Below are 22,456 nucleotides of genomic sequence, written 5' to 3' on the forward strand. Positions count from 1 at the left end.
ACAACCCCCCCTACCCAGTTCTTCGGTCATATTTCCTAACTGATTTTACCATATCTATGCCTCAAAGTGGTCCCCAAATGGGATAAAGAAGGGTATATGAGGTATACTGTCCCTAATGTAAGTCAAACCATAACGCAAGTTTACAAGAAAAGTGATCCCTCCCTGCTGGTGCCAATACTTCCTCTTTAATACTGTCTTGTTATTTACCACCAAACCAACCCAGATACAATCCCTAAAGACCCCCAATTAGCACCAAAGGCTAATTCTACTCCTAAGAGCACCCCTCCCTAAAATCAATGGGTTCACATTAAATAGCTTAGAATATTATGAGCCTAACAATTTCGGCTAATACCTTTCTTGAAAGTATCAATGACACAAAAATATTCATGTTATTTATAATATGATAATGCAAATAATGTTACTAGAAAACAGTAACAAGATTATCAGTACAATGTTATTGAGTAAAAGAGATACAAATACAAGGGAAAAACCTTGTAATGTTAAATCTGAAGTGGAAATATTAAGATGAAATCATGATTTTTCTTGTTTTTTTTTAAAATATTTATTTTGGGGACAGTGCAAGTAGGGGAATGGCAAGAGAGGGGGCCAGAGGATCAGAAGCAGGCTCTGCACTGACAGCACAGAGCCTGATGTAGGGCTTGAATTCACAAACTGTGAGATCGTGACCTGAGACAAAGTCGGATGCTCAACCGACTGAGCCACCCATGTGGCCCACGATTCTTCTTTTTTACTGTGCTATTACTGTATACTATAAAAAGGCCTAGGAGCAATGACATTCCAGTATCAGTAAGCACACCAGGCACCAACCTTGGTTTCTAAATAACATTCGCCACTAAAGGAAACTCTGGAGAAATAGCTGACAACAGGTTTGGGACAGGAAGATTCAAGGTGTGCTTGGAATAACTTTACTGCATTACAGAGCAAGGAAGTACTCAAAGAATGAAAAGGTTATGTCAAAAGTACACATAGGGCACCTGGGTGGTTCGTTGGCTGAGCATCGGACTTTGGCTCAGGTCACGATCTCACAGTTTGTGGGTTCAAGCCCTGCACTGGGCTCTGTGCTGACAGCTCAGAGCCTGGAGCCTGTTTTGGATTCTGTGTCTCCTTCTCTCTCTGCCCCTTCCCTGCTCACACTTTGTCTCTCTTTCTCTCTCAAAAAATAAACATTAAAAAAATTTTTTTTTGTTTAAGTAGGCTACCTGAAAGGATACACACTGGCCAAATTTAAGACAAAGAGAATAAAGCCTGTAACTGTAATACAATGAAAAAAAAAAAAAAATTAAGATCCATGAGCCCAGAGGAGTATTTAAAATAAGTAGAAAAAGGGGTGCCTGCGTGGCTCAGTCAGTTATGCACCTGACTCTTGATTTCAGCTCAGGTCATGATCTCATGATTTGTGAGATCAAGCCTCTTGTTGGGCTCTGTGCTGACAGCAAGGCACCTGCTTGGGATTCTCTCCCTCTCTCTCTGCCCCTCACTCTCAAAAATAAACAAACTTTAAAATAAGAAGAAAAAAAAGGGAAGGCAGGAGGCATAAAAGGGGAAGAGCTTTTTCTTACAGAAGAATTCAGCTAATTAAAAAAATTTTTAGAAAATCATTGTATTTCAGTCTCTATTGAAAGGATCTTGGGGTGCCTCAGTGGCTCAGTTGGTTAAGCGTCCAACTTTGGCTCAGGTCATGATCTCACTGTTTGTGGGTTCGAGCCCTGAGGTAGGCTCTATGCTGAAAGCTTGGAGCCTGGAGCCTGCTTCAGATTCTGTGCCTCCCTCTCTCTCTGCCCCTCCCCTGCTCACTCACACACACACACACACACACACACACACACACACACACACACACTCTCTCTCTCTCTCTCTCTCTCTCTACTCAGAAATAAATAAAACGTTAAAGAAAAAAAGAAAGAAAGAAAGAAAGAGAGAGAGAGAGAGAAAGAAAGAAAAGAAAGAAAGAAAGAAAGAAAGAAAGAAAGAAAGAAAGAAAGAAAGAAAGAAAGAAAAAGAAAGAAAGAGAAAGGCTCTATATGGTAAGGATCATCAGTAGAGACTAAAACTGCTAGGTGAAAGATTGCTGGGAGACAGGATATTCATACAGTGTGGATATTCATACTCAATAGATTGCTAACCAATTCTGCTACATAGACAGAAATGCACTTCTACAAGGGAGAGATCTGTCAGTAATGATCTGATGGAACATTTTATCACTAATGGCAAGGCAACCTGACATTAGGTGCCTCCTGACGTTAAATATTAGGAAGCACATGGCATCACCTATTACAATGTGCAGCAACCTATCAAAAAATGTCTATGCTACATCTAATCAAGCCTCTAGTCCTGTGCTGCCCAATACAGTGGCCATTTATCCACCTGCAGCCATGCAGCTAAGCAGCACTTGAAATGCAGATAGTGTGACTAAAGAAATGAATTTACAGTTTTGATTTTAATTAATTTAAATAGCCATATACGGCTAGTGGCTACAGTACTGGACCGTACATACACAGAACTTCAGAATGTTCTACTGGACAGCACTGCTCTAAACTAAGTTGCTAGAAATACAGCGGATAAGGAAGCAAGTTAAAGGACACCAAGAAGAAACAATCAAACAAAACCAGAATGTGAAACATTCTATTAGACAACTACCCTGGGCTCTTTTTTAAAAAGCCAGTATCATGGGGCATGGGGCAATGGAAAAGCTGGGATCATGATTCTGTGATAAAATAGCCTTAAAAAAAACATACAATCAATTGTAACATGTGAACCTAGATTAGGTCCTGGTGAGGAAACAGAGCCAACAGACATTTCATGATAACCGGGGACACATGAATATGGAGTATTAAACGACAGTATGGGGAGCACCTGGGTGGCTCAGTCGGTTACGTGTCAGACTTTGGCTCAGGCCATGATCTCATGGTACATGAGTTCAAACCCTGCGTTGGGCTCTGTGCTGACACCACTGAGCCTGGAGCCTGCTTCAGATTCTGTGTCTCCCTCTTTCTCTGCCCCTCCCCAGTTCATGCTCTGTCTCTCAAAAATAAATAAACGTTGAAAAAAATTGTAATGTTATGGAATTACGAATTTTCTTAAGTGTGACAATGGGATGTGGTGATGTAGGGAACTGGCTTCATTCTAAAAAGATGCATGCTAAAGAACAGAATTTACAGGTGACCTGGCATGATACTTGTAACTTCTTTTTAAATGGCAGAGCCAAGGGGCGCCTGGGTGGCTCAGTCGGTTAAGCGGCCGACTTCGGCTCAGGTCAAGATCTCGCGGTCCATGAGTTCGAGCCCCGCAACGGGCTCTGTGCTGACAGCTCAGAACCTGGAGCCTGTTTCAGATTCTGTTTCTCCCTCTCTCTCTCTGACCCTCTCCCGTTCATGCTCTGTCTCTGTCTCAAAAATAAATAAACGTTAAAAAAAATTTTTAAAGAAAAAAAATAAATAAATAAATGGCAGAGCCAAGAAAGTACATATAGAGATAAGGCAAATCTGCAAAAAGCTAACAGATATTACATCCAGAAGAAGGTATACAGTGTTTGTTTTGCTATTTAAAAATTTTTCTTAGGGGCACCTGGGTGGCTCAGTCAGTTAAGCGTCCGACTTCGGCTCAGGCCACGATCTCACTGTCCGTGGGTTCGAGCCCCACGTCGGGCTCTGTGCTGACTGCTCAGAGCCTGGAGCCTGTTTCAGATTCTGTGTATCCCTCTCTCTCTGACCCTCCCCCGTTCATGCTCTCTCTCTGTCTCAAAAATAAATAAGTGTTAAAAAAAAAACTTAAATTTTTTTTCTTATATTTGAAAATTTTGAGGATTCAAATGTTGGGGAAAATACAGCCAGCCATGGTATTATGTTAATATGCTGTCTTCTTTGCGCCTTCTGAATTTTCATTCTTCTAGGAACATACATACACACACACATATACACACATATATATTTTTTAAGACAGAGAGAGTCTGTGCACACGCACACACACATACACCACGTGTGAGTGGGGGAGGAGCAGAGGGAGAGAGAGAGAATCTTAAGCAGGCTCCATGCTCAGCGTGGAGCTTGACTCAGGGCTCGACCCCACAACCCTGGGATCATGACCTAAATGGTTATCAAGAGTCGGGTGCTCAACCGACTAAGCCACTCCGGTGCCCCTGTGAATTATTTTTATAATCAGAAAAATGGTGAGCTATCATAAGTCACCAGCTCAACCAAGTGATCAAACTGGCTATGCTAAAAACTTCACTAAGTGCTACAAGGAGGACAGAAAAGCCCTCAGATTAAGAGCACCGTTCAGATTATACTGTTTCTATTTTTAAGTTTTAAAAACTTTGCAAACTACCCTAATGGAAATTCCAGTCAGAAGCACTTGTATATTTAAACTTTTGGCTCACTAACACAAACGTGTCATAACGTGTTGAGTACCACTTTTCATAAAGCTGCGAGTATCCAGTATTCGTGCAAAAGCCAAAATGACAGTCACTAAAAATTGTCAATCATTTTAAGGTGGACTCTCGAAGTAATCATGGAAGAAACCCAAGAGAAGCCATTTGGTAACTGTGGAGAGATGCCCGCCCACGAAAGAAGAGAGAGGCCTCCTTGCTCTAGGGCCAGAGTTGAATTACACTCTCGGCCACGTGAGCACAGGAGCAAAAGCTGAGCACGAGGATTAGCACAGCACGCCCCAGCCAGGCCCTTCACTGGAGGCGGTGTCTGTGCCAAGGTCTCCTTTCATCCCTGAACTGTAACTGAGAAGAAAGGCCCTTTCCAAGTTCTCAGCTGCCAGAAACAGGAGATTCAATACGGATTTACTTAAGGGCCTTTGCCAGCGATCTGTGGGATTCATTCTGTCCTCTCACATAAAACAGCCTCACACGGGCTTCCACGCTAAAACACGGTATGCTTTCAACACGGTGTGCTTTCTCTGTTCGTTTTCTTTTCTTTTTTTTTTTTAATGTTTTATTTATTTTTGAGACAGAGAGAGACAGAGCATGAGCAGGGGAGGGGCAGAGAGAGAGGGAAACACAGAATCCGAAGCAGGCCCCAGGCTCTGAGCTGTCAGCACAGAGCCCGACGCGGGGCTCGAGCTCACAAACCGTGAGATCATGACCTGAGCCGAAGTCGGACACTTAACCGACTGAGCCACCCAGGTGCCCCTCTCTGTTCGTTTTCTATATTCAAAATTAGTTTCTCTAAGGAAAAGCTCTTCTTTCACTGTGCTTTTGTATATTTGCTTTCTTAGGAGGTCAGAATAAAGACGCTTCCACACGCAAAAATGTATATCCCTGTTAGGTAAACCACAGGCTTTCCTGAAATTTTTGATCACTGAACCACATTTCCTATTAAATTCTTTAAGAGGAATTAACTATCAAAATAAGATGTTTTAAGAGACATGATGATTCTTGCATTTTATAATGCTGTGACCAAATGAGCTAAAAATATCTTCTTTCCAAGTAAAAATAAAAACTCGGTAGTACTTACAGAAACACAATCTGTCTTAAGGAAAGTGGAATCCACCACATCGTTGTACGTCATTGTCTCCTCCTCGAGATCTGAATATAGTTGGCACATAATAAGCACTTACGGCTATTTGCTGCCCAACTTATTTTGAAAAAGTTCAAATATATAGAAAAATTCTTTGCCTACTTTTGTACCTATTTTTAAGAGAAATCTGTAGGTGCACACAGCCATACATGTACCCTATTATTAATAACTCATATTCCTGTAATTTGAAATTTCTTAAACACTAAATCATGGAAATTCAGAGCACAGTATCTAAATAAAACCTGCTGTTCAACAAACAAATTAGGGTGATTTATGGTCTCTCTTGACTTACAGAAATTTACAGCTGTATGTATTTTCTCATATTAACATTTCTATTAAACAGTGAAAAGTACTGCTAAGGTTAAAAACCTTTATTTGCTTTCATCTATCATTTAGGAGACTGAAAAGTAAAGCTGTCTTTTTCAAAGAGGGTGGAGCTTATCACTTTACAGTTGAAAATAATGTAAAAATCTGAAACACACCTCATTCACCTCATGAACACATCCTTTGGTTGTTTTTCAATTATGGGTCTTTTCGTATTACTACTGTTATTGTCTTAATCCATAGGCACAGGCACGTATTATTTTGATTAACGTTCTGGAAACAAGTTTTAAAAATTAGTTGCCTATATTGAAAGACCAGGAACTCTCACATGAGAATCTAGCTTTCAAGCTTCTCTTGAAACGTCAGAACCACACTGGGTCCTGACTGCCACATGACAGCTAATGGCCAGGCCTGGGCAGGCACCGCCTCCTGACCAGGGCAGGCTCCCCCACATTGTTAGAGCTACATCTACTGTCAGCTGCTTGTCCACTTCCCTACGAGCTTATGACCTCTGAGGTTCCCTGGTCTGTAGTAGGACTTCCCCACCTTTCACCTACCATGTTAAACTGATTAAAAATATTCTTAAGATACTGTGATATAGATTTTGTGATCAATGTTTAGGATTTAAAGAGAATCATGTCATTTCTCTAATAAATTCTGTGATACCGTATATCCCCACCTTCCATTCCCAACTGTTCAGGTTGGGGCCAAAAAATAAAGATGAAAATACAAGACAGTCACACAGAGCCTTCACGTTTTTCTCCACTCTGAATACAAACACTTACGACCTAAAGAAAAAAAAAAAAGGTTGACAAAATAGTATTTTAAATTATTCCCAAGTAGGTATAGGCTTTTTAAAAATTGTTTCCAAAATGTTAACAAGAGACATGAAATACTACTTCCCTGTTAGAGACGGTTCTGAGATTCCATATGGAGACTTCCAGTTGCTATGACACATATATTAGAGAGTACAACCATTGTTTTGCAGGGACAGGGAACACACAGTACAAGAAGGGGGATAAGAGGATACGGATTTTTTTTTTCCATTTTAGAGCGAGTACATGAGGAGGGGAGAAGGGCAGAGGAAGAGAGAGAATCTTTTTTTTTTTTTAGTGTTTATTTAGTTATCTTGAGAGAGAGAGACAGTCAGTGAGCAGGGGCAGGCAGAGAGAGGGAGACAGAGGATCCCAAGCAGGCTCCTTGCTGTCAGCACAGAACCCAATGCAGGGCTCAAACTCATAAATTGTGAGATCATGACCTGAGCAGAAATCAAGAGTCTGACACTCAGATGAGCCACCCAGGCGCCCCAAGAAAGAGAGAGAATCTTAAGCAGACTCCACACTCAGTGAGGAACCCTATGTGAGGCTCAGTCTCACAGTGGTGAAATCGTGATCTGAGCCGAAATCAAGAGTCAAATGCTTACTTGACTCAACTACCCAGGCACCCTGAGATGATATAGATTTTTCTTTCTTTTTTTAATGCTTTCTTTATTTTTGAGAGAGAGCGACAGTACGTGAGCGGGGGGGGGGAGGGGGGCAGAGAGAGAGGGGGACGGAGGATCTGAAGTGGGCTCCATGCTGACAGCAGTGAGCCCGATACAGGGCTCAAACTCACAAACCCTGAGATTATAACCTGAGCCCAAGTCAGACACCCAACCGACTGAGCCACCCAGTCACCCCGATACAGATTTTTGAAAGGATACAAGAGATTTTGATGGGATGATGTAAGATCAGTAAGGCTAGAGATAACCAGAGAGCACCTGGGCACTCCTGAGACGACCATGATCCTTGATACTATGTTACGGCACCTGGCTGCTCAAAAAAAAACTTTCCTAAATGAAGGTGAATTAAGTCAAACATGTGGTGAAAGTTTTGCTTTTTGTACAGTGTATTAAAAACTTACGAAAGGACAGCAAGAGGTACAGGGAAGTAGAAGACATCACTAACTAATCTACAGAAATTTCCAAGATGGCGAGTTTATACCGCAAAGCAACAGGTGGTAAGAGCCAGAGGAGTAGCAGGGAAGTGTGATATTAGGACTCAAGTGAGGAAGTGAGAGAACAAGCTACATTTTTTTAAAAGCTGTGTCTATGTCACAGATCAATTATCAGGCTGCCTACAAATACTTTATAGTTGGTGTGCTGCAAATGGTGCTGAGGATACGGGCCCTGTCCAGACGCGAAGCAGCAGATAAAAGGAGCTGGAATCTGGCCACCTACTGTCAAGTGTCATCACTGACTACGTTTCTCTAGAGGCAGAAGGTACCCATCTCTGTCATCCTTGAAGAGGAGGCAGTTGAAAGTATGCACGTATTTTTCTCCCGATTCTGTTTTCCGATGTTCTTTACCTTTGTGATAACGCTCTTGGTTCGCCTGAGGTGAGAACGGGGGATATAACGAACAGAAGACAGAACAGTTTCAGATCCAGTTTCTCTCTTTTCTCCCTGTCAGCCAAAAGTTTTACCTTTCCTTTTGAATTAGCAAGAAAGAATAGCTCTGAAAACTACACAAAGAGGTGCTTTTCTTTTCATTACAGAGGGTGTCACATGGCTGGCTCACACAAGCCTTTGCTGCCCTGGGCTAGAGATGCACTGTTTCCAAGGCCCCTGCTTGGTCCTGGGAGAAAGCCTCATCCTTCTCACCCTTTGACGGGTCACTGTAATAGGATTCTGACTATAAGCAGCTAAAAAATGGATGCCAGTTTCCAAAAGGGAATATTTTAGCCCGTTAGATGTGACTGCTAATGTTTCAAGTGCTACAGATTTATCGGTTTCTGAAATTCAGCCAATATGCTGAAATTTTTAAGCCGGGTTAAACAAACCTTCAGAACAGGTTGAGTCTAATGGTACGTTGGCCTGGCGACGCCATGCCAGACTTAATAATTTCACTCCATTCATGTTTATATAGAAAATTCTTCCACTAATAACATATATGTATGTTCCATGGAAAAAACTTGATAATCTATGAGCTAACCCAGAGAACCACCATGAGCATTTTGGTAGAGCTTCTTTCAAGGAGCATAGAATTAGAGGAGCATGCGTGCTGAGACTAGATGCTCTGGACTGTAAGACTGGTAAGGCTGGAGATAACGAGAGAGCACCTGTGCACTCCTGAGACAACCATGATCCTTGATATCACGGTGTTATCGCACCTGGTTGTACCTTGAGCACACTTAGCTGGGCACAATTTGTTTGGACAAAATACTTAATCTCACTGAACCTGTTTTTTCTCACCTGTAAAATGTAGACAGTAACAGCCCCCAGCTCAGAGAGTCCGGAGAGAATTCGATGAGGCAACATTTGCAAAATGCTTAGAACAGAGCTTGGCACGTAGTGTGCAACCAGTGTTATTCATTTTTTCCACACAAGTAGACACACACATTTCTTTTCCACTGAATGGTTTTATGTCACAAATCCTGTTTTTGAGTCTGCTTTGACCACTTAGGAATGTGTCACAAACATTTTCCTGTGTTAGTAAATATTTTCTTTTACTACATACACGGGATCCTCCCGGCAAAGCTGCTGCAGGTGTTCTGAAGCACCAGCCGCCATGCTTTTATAGCACATGATCTGGACACTCTGAGCGCAGCGAGAAATAAGAAATCAGCAACTGATGCAAAGTTGAGGCAAACGTCTTCAAAATAGCCAGAGGCCGATGATGTCACCCGGCAGCTGTGCCCACAGGTCACCTCTGTCGGGAAGGCCGAGTGTGGCGCACATAGGAGGGAAAACACAGAAGGTGGTAAGCAGAAGCCAGGACACTGAGAGAGATTAGAAAGGCATCATCCCCGTGGAAGACAGGGGCTGGGCCACAGGTGCAGCGACCAGGCTCCTTGAGCTACACTGCATTCCCACCGTCACTCCACCCACCGTGAGCGAGGCCCTCCTGTGCGCTGTGACCCAAGTTTCCAGTTCTGCACAGCCTGTAGGCACAGTTCTGAGACACCTGTCATGTTTGCTCCTGGCAACCCAAAAAGGGCCTACCTCATATTTATGTGGCTGCTCTAGGGGTCACGTAAACAAAGGAAACATTTATTTTGTGAAGCACTTGCTGTGTGTTAATAAGCACTGCAGATGGAACAGTGAGCAAAAGAGAACAGCGTCTGACTACAGAGAATGTGAAGTCTAGCACAGGACACAATTAAGCCAGCGGTACCAATGATAAGCACTACAACGCTAGGAAGCACAGACTGCAATGGAAACACACAGCAAGAAGACTGAGTCTGCAGGGAGGAATCACAAAGGCTTGATCGAGGAAGGAGCCTGCAGGCTGAAGGACCAAGTTAGCCACGTGTGCCGGATACTGCAAAGTGCTCACTCAACACCCATTCCCACCCAACGTGGACTCCACGACACCAGGCTTTTGAAGCTACCCTCTTTTTTTTTTTTTTTAATTTTTTTTTAACGTTTATTTATTTTTGAGACAGAGAGAGACAGAGCATGAATGGGGGAGGGTCACAGAGAGAGGGAGACACAGAATCTGAAACAGGCTCCAGGCTCTGAGCTGTCAGCACAGAGCCCGACGCGGGGCTTGAACCCACGGACCGTGAGATCATGACCTGAGCCGAAGTCGGACGCTTAACCGACCGAGCCACCCAGGTGCCCCGAAGCTACCCTCTTTTTTTTTTTTAAGTTTATTTATTTATAAACAGAGAGAGGGAGAGGGAGAGGGAGAGGGAGAGGGAGAGGGAGAGGGAGAGGGAGAGGGAGAGGGAGAGGGAGAGGGAGAGGGAGAGGGAGAGGGAAAGCAAACATAAGCAGGGGATGGGGAGGGAGAGAAGGGGAGATAGAGAATCCCAAGCAGATTCCTCCATACCACCAGCGCAGAGCCCATCGTGGGACTCAAATCCATGAACTGCGAGATCATGCCTAAGCCAAAACTAAGAGTCCAATGCTTAACCAACGGAGCCACCAAGGCACCCCACAGTTATACCTTGACAGAACAACAGTGGTCTGGATCAGCATTTCCTACCAGGCCACCAAAGAGTCTTGGTCTCGCTTAACAGGAAGGGCCTGGTTTCTTTGGTGGGTAAACATCTTTCTTTCTTTTTCTTTTTCTTAATGTTTATTTATTTTTGAGAGAGAGTGAGTGAGCACAAGCAGCGGAGGGGGAGAGAGAGAGAGAATCCCAAGCAGGCTCTGCAGCAGGGCCTGATCTCATGAATTGTGAGATCATGACCTGAGCAGAAATCAACAGTCAATTAACCAACTGAACCACCCTATCCTGGTGCAATGCTGAAAATATTTAGAATGAAATAAAGAAATGTTTAAGGGAAAGGCTCCTGGGTGGCTCAGTCAGTTAAGCCTCCAACTTTGGTTCAGGTCATGATCTCACGGTTCGTGGGTTTGAGCCCCACGTCCGGCTCTGTGCTGACAGCTCAGAACCTGGAGCCTCCTTCGGATTCTGTGTCTCCCTCTCTCCCTGTCCCTCCCCTGCTTATGCTGTCTCTCTCTTTCTTTCTCTCTCTCTCAAAAGTAAACGTTAAAAAAATTTTTTTAATTAAAAAAATGTTTAAGGGAATCAAAACCATAATATATTTTTTTTTATTTAAAAAAAAATTTTTTTTAACATTTATTTATTTTTGAGAGAGCTCGAACTCAACGAATCGCGAGATCATGACCTAGGCCAAAGTCGGACGCTTAACTGACTGAGCCACCCAGGCACCTCAAAACCATAATATATTTCTATGTTAAGAAGATGACCAGGGAATCTTGATTTCAGGTCAGATGATGATCTTATGGTTCATGGGATCAAGCCTTCATCGGACGCTGGGATTAGAGGGCGGAGCCTGATTGGGATTCTCTCTCTCTCAAAATAAATAAATAAACTTAAGAAAACAAAAAACAAAAAACAAAGGAAACCAGGCATATTTTATGATTTTGTAATATGTAAAAGAATCTGGCCTCGGGCGCCTGGCTGGCTCAGTCATACAGCATGCGACTCTCGATCTTGTGGTTTTAAGTTTGAGCCCCAGTTGGGCGTAGAGATTATAAAAAAAAAAAAAAAAAACTTGGCCTATTAGATTGTAACCCCAGTTTTGAAAGTATAATTGAATAATTTCTTTCTGACTTGTGTTTTTAAGTTGAAAATCTTAGTAAGTTTACATATATTATGGGAATATTTAAAGAATTTAAGACTCGCCTAGTTTGTAAGTTTAATGTATGAGATTCACAGGACTTCAGTTGAAGAGCTTCATCAGGGCTTTATTTTATTTTTTAATTTTTTAATGTTTATTTATTTTTGAGAGAGTGTGACAAGGGGAGGGGCAGAGAGAGAGGGAGACAAAGAATCCGAAATAGGCTCCAGGTTCTGAGCTGTCAGCACAGAACCCAACATGGGCCTTGAACTCACGAACTGTGAGATCATGACCTGAGCTGAAGTTGGATGCCCAACTGACTGAGCCACCCAGGCACCCCAGGGTTTTATTTTTTTAAATCAGATAACTGAAGTTCTTTAGAAAGCAATAAAATACATTTAGCTGTATAAAACCAATTTGAAACACCTGAAGGTCTTCAATTAACTGGTCTAAATATTATCTAAAAGTGACTAGTAAAATCTTCTATGTTTATCTAGAGAACAGAGCTGTGAGCATTATGAAAAAAAAAAAAGTTTTTGAATGTGTACTTTCACAAAAGTCATAACATTTTGAAACCTAAATAAACTCCCTGAATAGCGATTTCTGCTTACAAAAGCTACCTTTCAAGGGCAATTAAAAAAAAAAAAAAATCTATCTATATCCTCTCTGATTCCAAGTCTTGTACTCTGTTGACGGATGTGGAATTGGAAAAACCATCCCTTCTATTTTGATAGAAGCCACTGAAATGTTTGTTTTCGTAATGACATATTTCACTAATGTTTACTGTCTGTGCAAACATTTGATTTATTCGGTACCGTATTCTAAAGTTGCAAGCAGTTCCCATTCTTTATCTCTCAATAATGCTAGAATAAAGTATATAGTGTGGCAGGACTCTCCTTTGACGGGAGGGGGGAAATCTGCTCAGAGTCAAGCAGGGCTTAATTTCAAGCTCAGGACCCCATCCGGACAGGAGGGAGGGGGATCCTGAACATATGAGGACATGATTCATTTCGGTGCTGCGCCACTACCTTCTCAAATCACAAGCATTCTGCCTCCTCCTTCACCACAGCCTCCCTCTCACCAACTCAGGCGCGTGGGATGGCATTTTCCAGGAAACAAAGGTGAGCGGGGTGCCCTACACCCTTTCTTGCCCCTCAATGCATTTCTCCTAGCTCTCTCCATCTTCGCTGCATGTGTATAGTCAGGGATGACTCAACTGTAACTCTCAAAATCAAACAACAGTAACAGCAATATAAGTTCTCCAGAGACAGACGCCAATCCCAACGTGCTCCACAATGGTACAGCTGTCAGATTCCCCCCATGACTCCTAAAACCAAGTAGCAAGTTTTGTAAAGTTTCTGAACCTTTTCCTTTCTCTCTGTTCTAGAACCCTCTATCTCAGGCCTTCCAACCACCTTTCTTAATCCACAACTGCCACAGAAGCTTTCAAACATGACTTTTGCTTTACGTGTCTTAGAACCTACAGGAGCCAAGTGGATCTGAATTAAGAGTGTGCAGCTTAGGTCCACCAACTGGTCCTGCCACTTAAACAGTCAAGCCTCTGAGATCTTCCAAGGACCAGGCAAAGATGTGCAGCCCTGCAGCATGGGAGGGCAGAGTACAGAATCACATCTGCCCCTCCAGGCCACCCTGCCCCTGTGCATTCCCCATTATCCCAGGTCTGATAAGAAAGGGGGACTCTTCAGGACTTTTACTGTTCCATCCATTACTCCATCTGTCATGGAAGCATGTATTCATTACTTTCCATTTACCTACCTGTGTACGAGGCACAGGAAGGGAGGATTTAAACTTTAAAACATACGCTTTGCTCCCAGAGATTATAGTCTAGTTATGGACACCAGATATATGATAGAAGGTAGAGGCACACGAGCCAACACAAGTCTGCAGGAGTTTCAGAGCAAGCAAAGAACTCCTTGAGTATTCCAAGAGTAAGTCAGTCTCAGAGGACTTCAGCAAGGGCTGAACACGGAAGAACTGTAGGAGTTAGACTCATTCTTAGTGCGATTTTATACGTCCTTAGAATCAGTTTTAAATTCCCTCTGGAACAAAGAAATAGATCTAAAAAGCACCAACTATGTGGCGAGGGCAAGTAAATGAGGGTGATAAAACACACCACCAAGTTAGGAATCTTAAGTGAAATCATGTAAGCAGAGCACAGCAGGCTATGGAGGAATGTTAGTCAGTTTCTTCCTCCTGGCTTTGAACTGCAATCTCTTTCTTAGTTTCCTCAAAGTAAGGGAACTAGGGGCCCAAGACTTTACTTCTTCCGACTACTTATTCTAGAGTATCTAGTAAGATATACTGGGCATAGCCCAGGAATTCAGTATATATATGCTGAATGTCATGTGACTAAAAAACAAAGAAGATGCTATTATCTAATGGCACCATTAATAACATCTTCTGGCTAACAGAACTGCTGCGTTAACCACTGTTCTAAGGCCAGGACTCAGGAAGCATAGGAAAATAAGGGCCACCACCTCCTCATCTAAAGGTTAATGAGAATGAGCCATTTATATCAATACTGCCTGTTCCTCTGATTTCTTAGGGCTGATGAACTATTTGTTCTTGATCTTCTGCCACAGGTGACAGAGGCGATGCTGAAAGAGCTCCATGGGAAATCACAAAAACTGTCTGGAATAATTAGATACAGTCACTACTATGAGCCCTCTCCCTGCACAGAGTGCCTGACAAACATGACCACGTCACAACCCGATCACCCCTGTCATCAAGGAAGCACAGGGTAACTGTTAAATGCCTTCCTTCTGGGATCAGGAGCATGTCTAGTCAGTGGGTGGTGATAAAGAACTACACAGACGTGACAGATGCAGGATTACAAGGTACTGCCGTGCCCTTTGTTCTCAACGCTCACCTCCTCACAGACTTCACGGACTGCCGCCACACTCGGCTCCTCCTCGGGCTCCATGCCTCCCCCAGGGACAATCCATCGGTCTGGATGGCGACTACTGCTCACGAGTAGCACCTGAAAGTCACAGAGATTACATGAGCAGTTAAAAACACAAAAAAGACACGTTTGTATAAACTCAGACTCTTAAACACCACCAAAGTCTAAGTACCTAAGCCTATTTTTTGTTTCGATCTCTCCAGGTCACTTCTGGTAAGGTAGCTTTTATTTCTATTGGAAAAAGCAGACAATCCGCCTTGTAAAAGCAGAAGGGCATGTGAACCAATGGCCATTACCTCTACGTTCCCCTCAGGCCTATCTATCCTCTTCTTAGCTCCTTTCTCTAAAGCCCTTTGAACACAGAGCTGACAAGGACTGGGGGCGGGGAGGGGGGGGTGGAAAGTCACTGATGAGCCTGTGAGCGCTGTGAAGGGCTGGCCAGAAGGAAAGCAGTCCTTAGCCCTGGTTGGCACCACAGTCCCAACACTTTCCCTCCCAGGTCCTCACTCCCGTGTGTCCCAGCTCCTGGCCCATCACCACCCCAAGCTCTAAGAGTGTCCTGAGAACCCAACTCCCTCATCTACAGGTCAAGTTGAAAAACCTCATCATGCTTGCAGCTGAGAGAAAACTGGATACTTTTTACGAAAAAATTTTAAGAAATGAGAAAACCAACCAAACACACACACAAAATACGGATACAGACTACAGTATTATTAATTCAAAATTAACTGCATTCTAATCACGGCTGAAATAAAATCTAGGATTTCCCCGGCTCCTTTTCCTTATCCTTCTCCAGGACAGGAGCTAAACAGTCAGGTGGACTCCTCCTTTGGAGGTAGAACTGGGTTGGCATTACTTCTAAAACTAAAGGAATCCTCTATTGCTCCCTAAACCATCACTTTCTGATGATGTCTTTTGAGTGTCCAGCCCTAATCCCAACACACTCCCCCTTGAACTTCACTTCCACTCTGCAGTCATTCTTGTTGCCTGAAAGCAAACGCTGCGTCCTCTGGAGCCCTTACAGATTCCACCTCTGACTTCCGGTGACCTACCTTTTAGTCATCTCCCCGTTCTCCCTTGACATTTCTGCAACTACCTGGGCCCCTGGAAATGCTACCTTTTTCTTCATCCTTAATCCCTTTTCTGCATGTCATGATACAGTCCCCTGGTGCTCCTCTATAAAATCTGTGATCTGCTGACTCAGAGGGGGTCTGGAGTTAAAAAGAAAATCCATGAATCCATATATAGTCACCAAAATATAGCCCATGGGTGGAGAAAATAATGTCTTTAAATTTACAAGTACTATTTCATTTGTTAAGTATACTTAGGTTCTGCTTTGCATAATGCAGAGTAATTTAAGATAATATGAAACCCACAGTTTTTGGGTGATGTGTATAAATGTATAATCTAAGGGAGGTTAAAGTAAAATGTGGAGGTTCTATGAAATTTTGTGGGTGTTTGTTTAATGTTTATTTTTGAGAGAGAGAGTGAGAGGGCACAAGCCAGGGAGGGGAGGACAGAGGATCCGAAGTGGGTTCTTCTCTGACAGTAGAGTGCCCAATGTGGGTCTCAGACTCATGAACCACAAGATCATGACCTGAGCCGAAGTTGGACACTTAACCAACTAAGCCACCCAGGCACCCGCCCCCGAAATTTTGTTTTTAAAATAAGAGTCCTCATTGTACACCCACCAGCAATAAATCTGAGATGCCTGGCTGGCTTAGTGGGTAGAATGTGTGACTCTTGACCTTGGGGTCATGTGTTTGAGCCTCACACTGGGGATGGAGTTTACTTAAAAAAAAATTAAAAAAATAAAAAATAAATAAAATAGCAATAAATCTTCATGACCTTGAATTTGGCAAGATATGCCAATTCACATGACACACCAAGAGTATGAACAACAACTAAAACTAGATAAGTTGGACTTCATCAAAATTAGAATCTTCTGTGCATCAAAGGTCATTTCATTATCAAGAATGTGAAAAAACGACTTACAGAATGGGAGGAAATATTTGCAAATCATCTATCTGATCAGGGTCTGGTATCCAAAATATAAATACATAAAAATATAAAAACTCTTACAACAATAACAAAAAGACATTTCTCCAAAAGAAGCAGCATTTCTCCAAAGAAGATCTACAAATAGCCATGAAGCGCATGAAAAGATGCTCAACACCATTAGTCACCAGGAAAGTGCAAAGTAAAACTACCATGAGATGCCACTTCACACCCACAAGAATGGCTATAATTTTTAAAAATAACAAGAACTGGCAAGGATGTAGAAAAATCGGAACCCTCAAACATTGGGTAAGAATGTAAAATAGCTCAGGCACTGTGGAAAGTTTGGTGGTTCCTGAAAAGTTAAATAAAAAATTACCACGTGACTTAGCAATTCTACTCCTAGGTATACACCCAAAAGAACTGAAAACAGGCACTCAAATACTTACACACAAATATTCACAGCAGCATTATTTACTCTAGCCAAAAAGTAGAAACAACTTAAATGCCGATCAGTGAGTGGATAACAAAATGTGGCATTCACACACATAGGAATATTATTCTGCCATTAAAAAAGAATGAAGTACTGTGTGGATGAACTTTCAAAATATCAGGCGAAGTAAAAGCCAGGCTCAAAAGTCACATACTGTAAGATTCCGCTGATGTGAAATATACAGAATAGGTAAATCAAGAGAGAGGAGAGAAAGCAAACTGGTGGTTGCCAGGGACTGGGGGAAGGGAAGAATGGAGAGCAGGATTTTATTTTGGGGTGACCACAGTATTTTGAAACTATACAAAGGTTGCTAAATGCCACTGAATTAGTGGTACCAAATGCCACTGACTCGTTCACTTTTAAATGGTTAATGTCATGTTATGTGAGCTTCATCTCAATAAAATAAAACTGGTTTTAAGGTCACAGTAACTTTTCAAAAGCTAAATTTAGGAGTCAGTGCCACTACTTTTTTCCTCAGAGTCTATATTCCAGGGGAGTAGCCTTCCAAGAAGTGATCCTTAGTTTTACATCATATTAAATTATAAAGCTGAAATAATACACTATTTCCATAAAAGAAAAGGGCAAGGGTGCTTGGGTAGCTCAATTTGTTAGCCATCCGATTCTTGGTTTTGGCTGAGGTCATGATCTCATGTGTGTGGGTTCGAGGCCTGCATCCGGCTCTGTGCTGACAGTGGGAACCCTGCTTGGGATTCTTTCTTTCTCTCCCTCTCTCTCTTTCTCTCTCCCTCTCTCTCTCTGTCCCTCCCCCACTCATGTTCTCTCTTCTCTTGATCTCTCAAGAAAAAAAAAAGGGGGGGAGGGAATCACTGCCACACTCCTCCCATCTTGTGATAATTGTGGCAAATCTTATATTTTTAAAAATTCCTTCTCAAAATAAAAATAAGCCCAAACGCAATCATGTTTGTTAAAAGTTTTTTTTTTATAATGTTTTTTAAAAAAAATTTTTTTTTTTTAACGTTTATTTATTTTTGAGACAGAGAGAGACAGAGCATGAACGGGGGAGGGTCAGAGAGAGGGAGACACAGAATTTGAAACAGGCTCCAGGCTCTGAGCTGTCAGCACAGAGCCCGACGCGGGGCTCGAACTCACGGACCGTGAGATCATGACCTGAGCTGAAGTCGGCCGCTTAACCGACTGAGCCACCCAGGCGCCCCAAAAAGTTTTTTTTAAAAAGTCCTCCCGAGACTCTCTGGATATTGGCATTTAAATCATACCAATCCAACCTGCAAGGAAAACTCAAGAAAGGGTAGAAAATGGGTTAATCTTTCAAGGATTTGTTATATAAAGAACATGTAGTCTTTCTTCCTAGAATTCTCCCACTTGTTGGCAGTGTTACGTAGCCATTCTGAACCTAAGCATTTGCTTAAAAGGCTGACTAGGGCCATTCAATTAGGTTATAGTCCAAATGAAAGAACTTCATGGGGACAATACTAAAGCTAAAGCAAAGGAAACCTCTAACATAAAGTATAATTTCATTTCTAAATTTCAATCAATGTGAAATATTAATTAGTAAATCTTGCAAGTGTCACTACTACTTTGCACATTCAAAGCAGGCCTACATGAGGTCAGACTATGTATAATACAGACATTGGGAAAAATAAGCCTCATTACTTTGTAGTCACACTTCAAAGCAAACACCATTACCAGTAAACAGTTCTCCTAAGTTTCCTTGACAACCCATTGAAAAACAAAACATCTTTCCTTTAGCCAGAGGCTTTACTCCTTCCTATCTTATAAAACACTAAGTGGCGTTTCTGGTCAGTAAATTTTGATTCTGAAGCTTGATTTTTAAATATAAAATTATCAGAAAAGAAATCAAATGGCAAAGCTCCTAAATCTGAAAACAACATACTAAGGAAAACAACCACAGAATTTGTTATTTATTCAACAAACATTCATTCAGCATTGTTATAAACTAGGAATGGCGGTTGCAAAGATGAAAACCCCTGCAATTTTAAGGCAGATCAAAGTAGGGGACTGGACAACCAGGTATTAATTAGACCCTTCATGAAACTCTTATCACCAAGACAGGTGATATCAGTACAGAGATGGCTAACCCACCCACATATGAACATGATGCAGCTAGCCCTACAGAGCAGGGAAAAATCAACAGTGGGGCTGGGACAAGTTGTTATCCACATGGACACAGAGGAAAATCATTATATTGATTAGGGACACAGGTATACAATGAAAGACTAGGAAATCTGTGGGAATAATAAACCTAACAGGATAAGATTTCTATCATGGACTTAAGCTTGGAACAGTAAAGTTTTATTTTTTAAGGTTTCTTAAATTGCTTTAATAATGCTTAATCCAGGGACACCTGGGTGGCTCAGTCCATTAAGTGTCCCAACTCTTGGTTTCGGCTTGGGTCATGATTTCACAGCTTCGTGGGTCAGAGCCCCACATTGAGCTCTGCACTGGCAGCTTGGGGCCTGCTTGGGATAGAGAGAGAGAGAGAGAGAGAGAGAGAGAGAGAGTGTGTGTGTGTGTGTGTGTGTGTGTGTGTGTGTGTGTGTGTGTGTCTGTGTGTGTGTCTGTGTGTGTCTGTGTTTGTGTGTGTGTGTGTCTCTCTCTCTCTCTCTCTCTGCCCCCTCCCCAACAGTACTGTCTCTGTCTCTCTCAAAATAAATAAATAAACTTTAAAAAAGTAATGCTTAATACAACTTCTCAAAAGAATATAAAAGAAAGCCTCTTACCCAGGAAAGGAGTATCTAGTGGAGAGAGGGAAGAAAAAATAAGAAAGAAAAAAAGAGTAGTAATACAGGGTGAGGAGTGCTTTGGTTGAGGTATGCACAGGATACCCCAAAGACACTGAAAAGAAACACCTAATCTAGGCTGGGGGGAGGACAGTAGAGAGATGACAAGGGAAGGCTTCTTAAAAGAAGTGACCTGAGTTAAATTCAAGCTCAAGAAGGACATTGATTCAACAAAAATCAGAAGCCTACAGTGTGCCCACGTGTTTAGGACACAAAAGCAAGATAGATACAATCCCAGCTCTTGAGAAATTTGAAGTCCAGTGGATAGGACAGACCAGAAGTCAGGTAACTATACTTCAGGGCCTGTGGCAGGGACCATCATGCTCACCAGATATTTTATGTTCTTGTCGATGGTATTCCAAGCCCTCCTGCTATTAGGTGGGGCCATCTGACTAGTTCTGGCTAATGAAATGTGAGCAGAAGGGACACATGTCACTTCTGGGCTGAGGCAGGGAGAAGCCCATCCAGCTTCTCTCTTCCTCTGTCCCAGTGCCCAGGAGCACAGTGAGTTCTAGCTGGTGTAGCTATAAGCCAGGGCCTCTAAATGGAAGGGTTCCTATGTAGAGCAGAGCCTCTGACAACCCAAGACTGAGTGGCATCGTACAAGGAATACAATTGTGTTGTGTTAAAACAATGAGATTTCAGGGTAAATTTGTTACTGCAGCATAACCTAATCAATCCTGATTAACAGTGTGAGAGGTCAGTGAAATGTCTAAGGATCCGTTCTGTTGACTGCCTCAGACCCAAGCCTTAAGCACAAAGCTTGACCCATATTAGTGGCCAATAAAGGTTTAATGAGCAAATGAAAGAATGGACCAAAGGCTGAATGAATAAACAAGCGCTTGAAAAAAGGAGCACGGAAAGCATCCAGAAGGGGTTACTTAGGGAGGTTGAACAAAATGGCAAGGGTCTAATTATAAAGAGTTTGGATTGAAACCTAAAGGCAATGGGTAAGTCAGGAAGTTGTTTAAGCAAAGAAATAACACAACCCAATTTGTTTTTGTGTTTAATTTTTAAGAGTTTATTTAAACAAAAACTAATTCCTTCTGGGCAGCGCCAAACCAGAAGTAGCCAGGAGCGTTCCTCCCAATTTGGGTTTTAGAAAGGTCACTCTTACTTGAGCTGGAGGTGGGCAAGCTTGGAAGCAGAATAGGTTTCTGCACTGAATTCAGGTTGAGAAAGGATGAGGACAGACATGGGAGTGGGAAGGGAGTTACAGGTTCTCAGATAAACAGAAAGAAGCATCCAGAGGACCAAGTGATTGATAGCCATGGGCTGGGTCAAAGGAGGAACTGCCCTCCAAGGAAAATGAGAAAAAAGTATCAGTGGAGGAGGGAACCATAGGAAGCTATCCTCTGAACACATGAATCGAGAATATAATGAGATATCTAATGAGTATTTTCAGTGGACCAGCATATAAATGTGGGACTGGAGCTGAGAAGAGGGAAAAAGAGATTTGGGGGGAAAAATGGTCTTAGACTCTTCCAACCAGGATGAGACTAACACAAGACAGAATATGTATCTTTGCAAAGTTCTAGCTAGAGGAGCTATCCCTGTTCTCCCCACCTGTGCACTACCCTTGGTATCAGATAAGTTTCCATTTCCCTCACCAAGAGCATCATGGAGGTAAATATATTTCAGGTATAATTCTGGAAATATTTTCCTCAAAAAATGAGAATATCTACAGTAACGATCTACATCATGGGAAATTCTGATAGGTAAGCTATAGATCTCGGACATATTACCAACTCCCAGAAAACTACATTCAGTAATATATATAACATGGGTCTCATTTCCAACAATGCAATGCCTCCTACATTCAGCAGGCCCCTCAGCATTGCCGTTACTGCCAGAGAGCTGTGTGGATATCCCAGACAGTCCAAGGGCTACACACTATGAACTCTGTGATACACCCTGCAAACTGCTTCTACAGACAAACCTTTCTAATCATTTCTATGCTCCTTCTTAAAAATAAGACCAAAATAGGGGTGCCTGGGTGGCTCAGTCGGTTAAGCATCTGACTTCGGCTCAGGTCATGATCTCATGGTCGTGAGTTCAAGCCTTGCATTGAGCTCTGTCCTCAGCGCAGATCCTCTGTCTCCCTCCCTTTGCCCCTCCCTTGCTCGCGTGCTCTCTCTCTTAAAAATAAATGAAACATTAAAAAAGAAATTGTACTTAAAAAAGAAAAAGAAGGGGCATCTCAGTGGCACAGTCAGTTAAACGACTGACTCTCGATCTTGGCTCAGGTCATGATCTCGCAGTTCATGAGTTCAAGCCCTGCCTTGGACCGTGTGCTGATGGTGCAGAGCTTGCTTGGG

The 22,456-nt window shown here is 42.4% G+C and overlaps 1 protein-coding gene across 1 annotated transcript in view; it reads right to left on the reverse strand.

Moving 5' to 3' along the window:
* Positions 1–22,456, reverse strand: part of NUDT3 (nudix hydrolase 3) — a 134,729-nt gene that overhangs the window by 53,598 nt on the left and 58,675 nt on the right. Inside the window, exon 2 of the mRNA XM_086706630.1 lies at positions 14,835–14,945. Within this exon, the coding sequence (XP_086562756.1) occupies positions 14,835–14,945 (111 nt within the window). The remainder of the gene's footprint in view (positions 1–14,834; positions 14,946–22,456) is intronic.

The sequence above is a fragment of the Puma concolor genome, chromosome B2, assembly GCF_028749965.1.
Source record: "Puma concolor isolate L17-30 chromosome B2, mPumCon1.1.hap2, whole genome shotgun sequence".
Classification (NCBI taxonomy): Eukaryota; Metazoa; Chordata; class Mammalia; order Carnivora; family Felidae; genus Puma; species Puma concolor.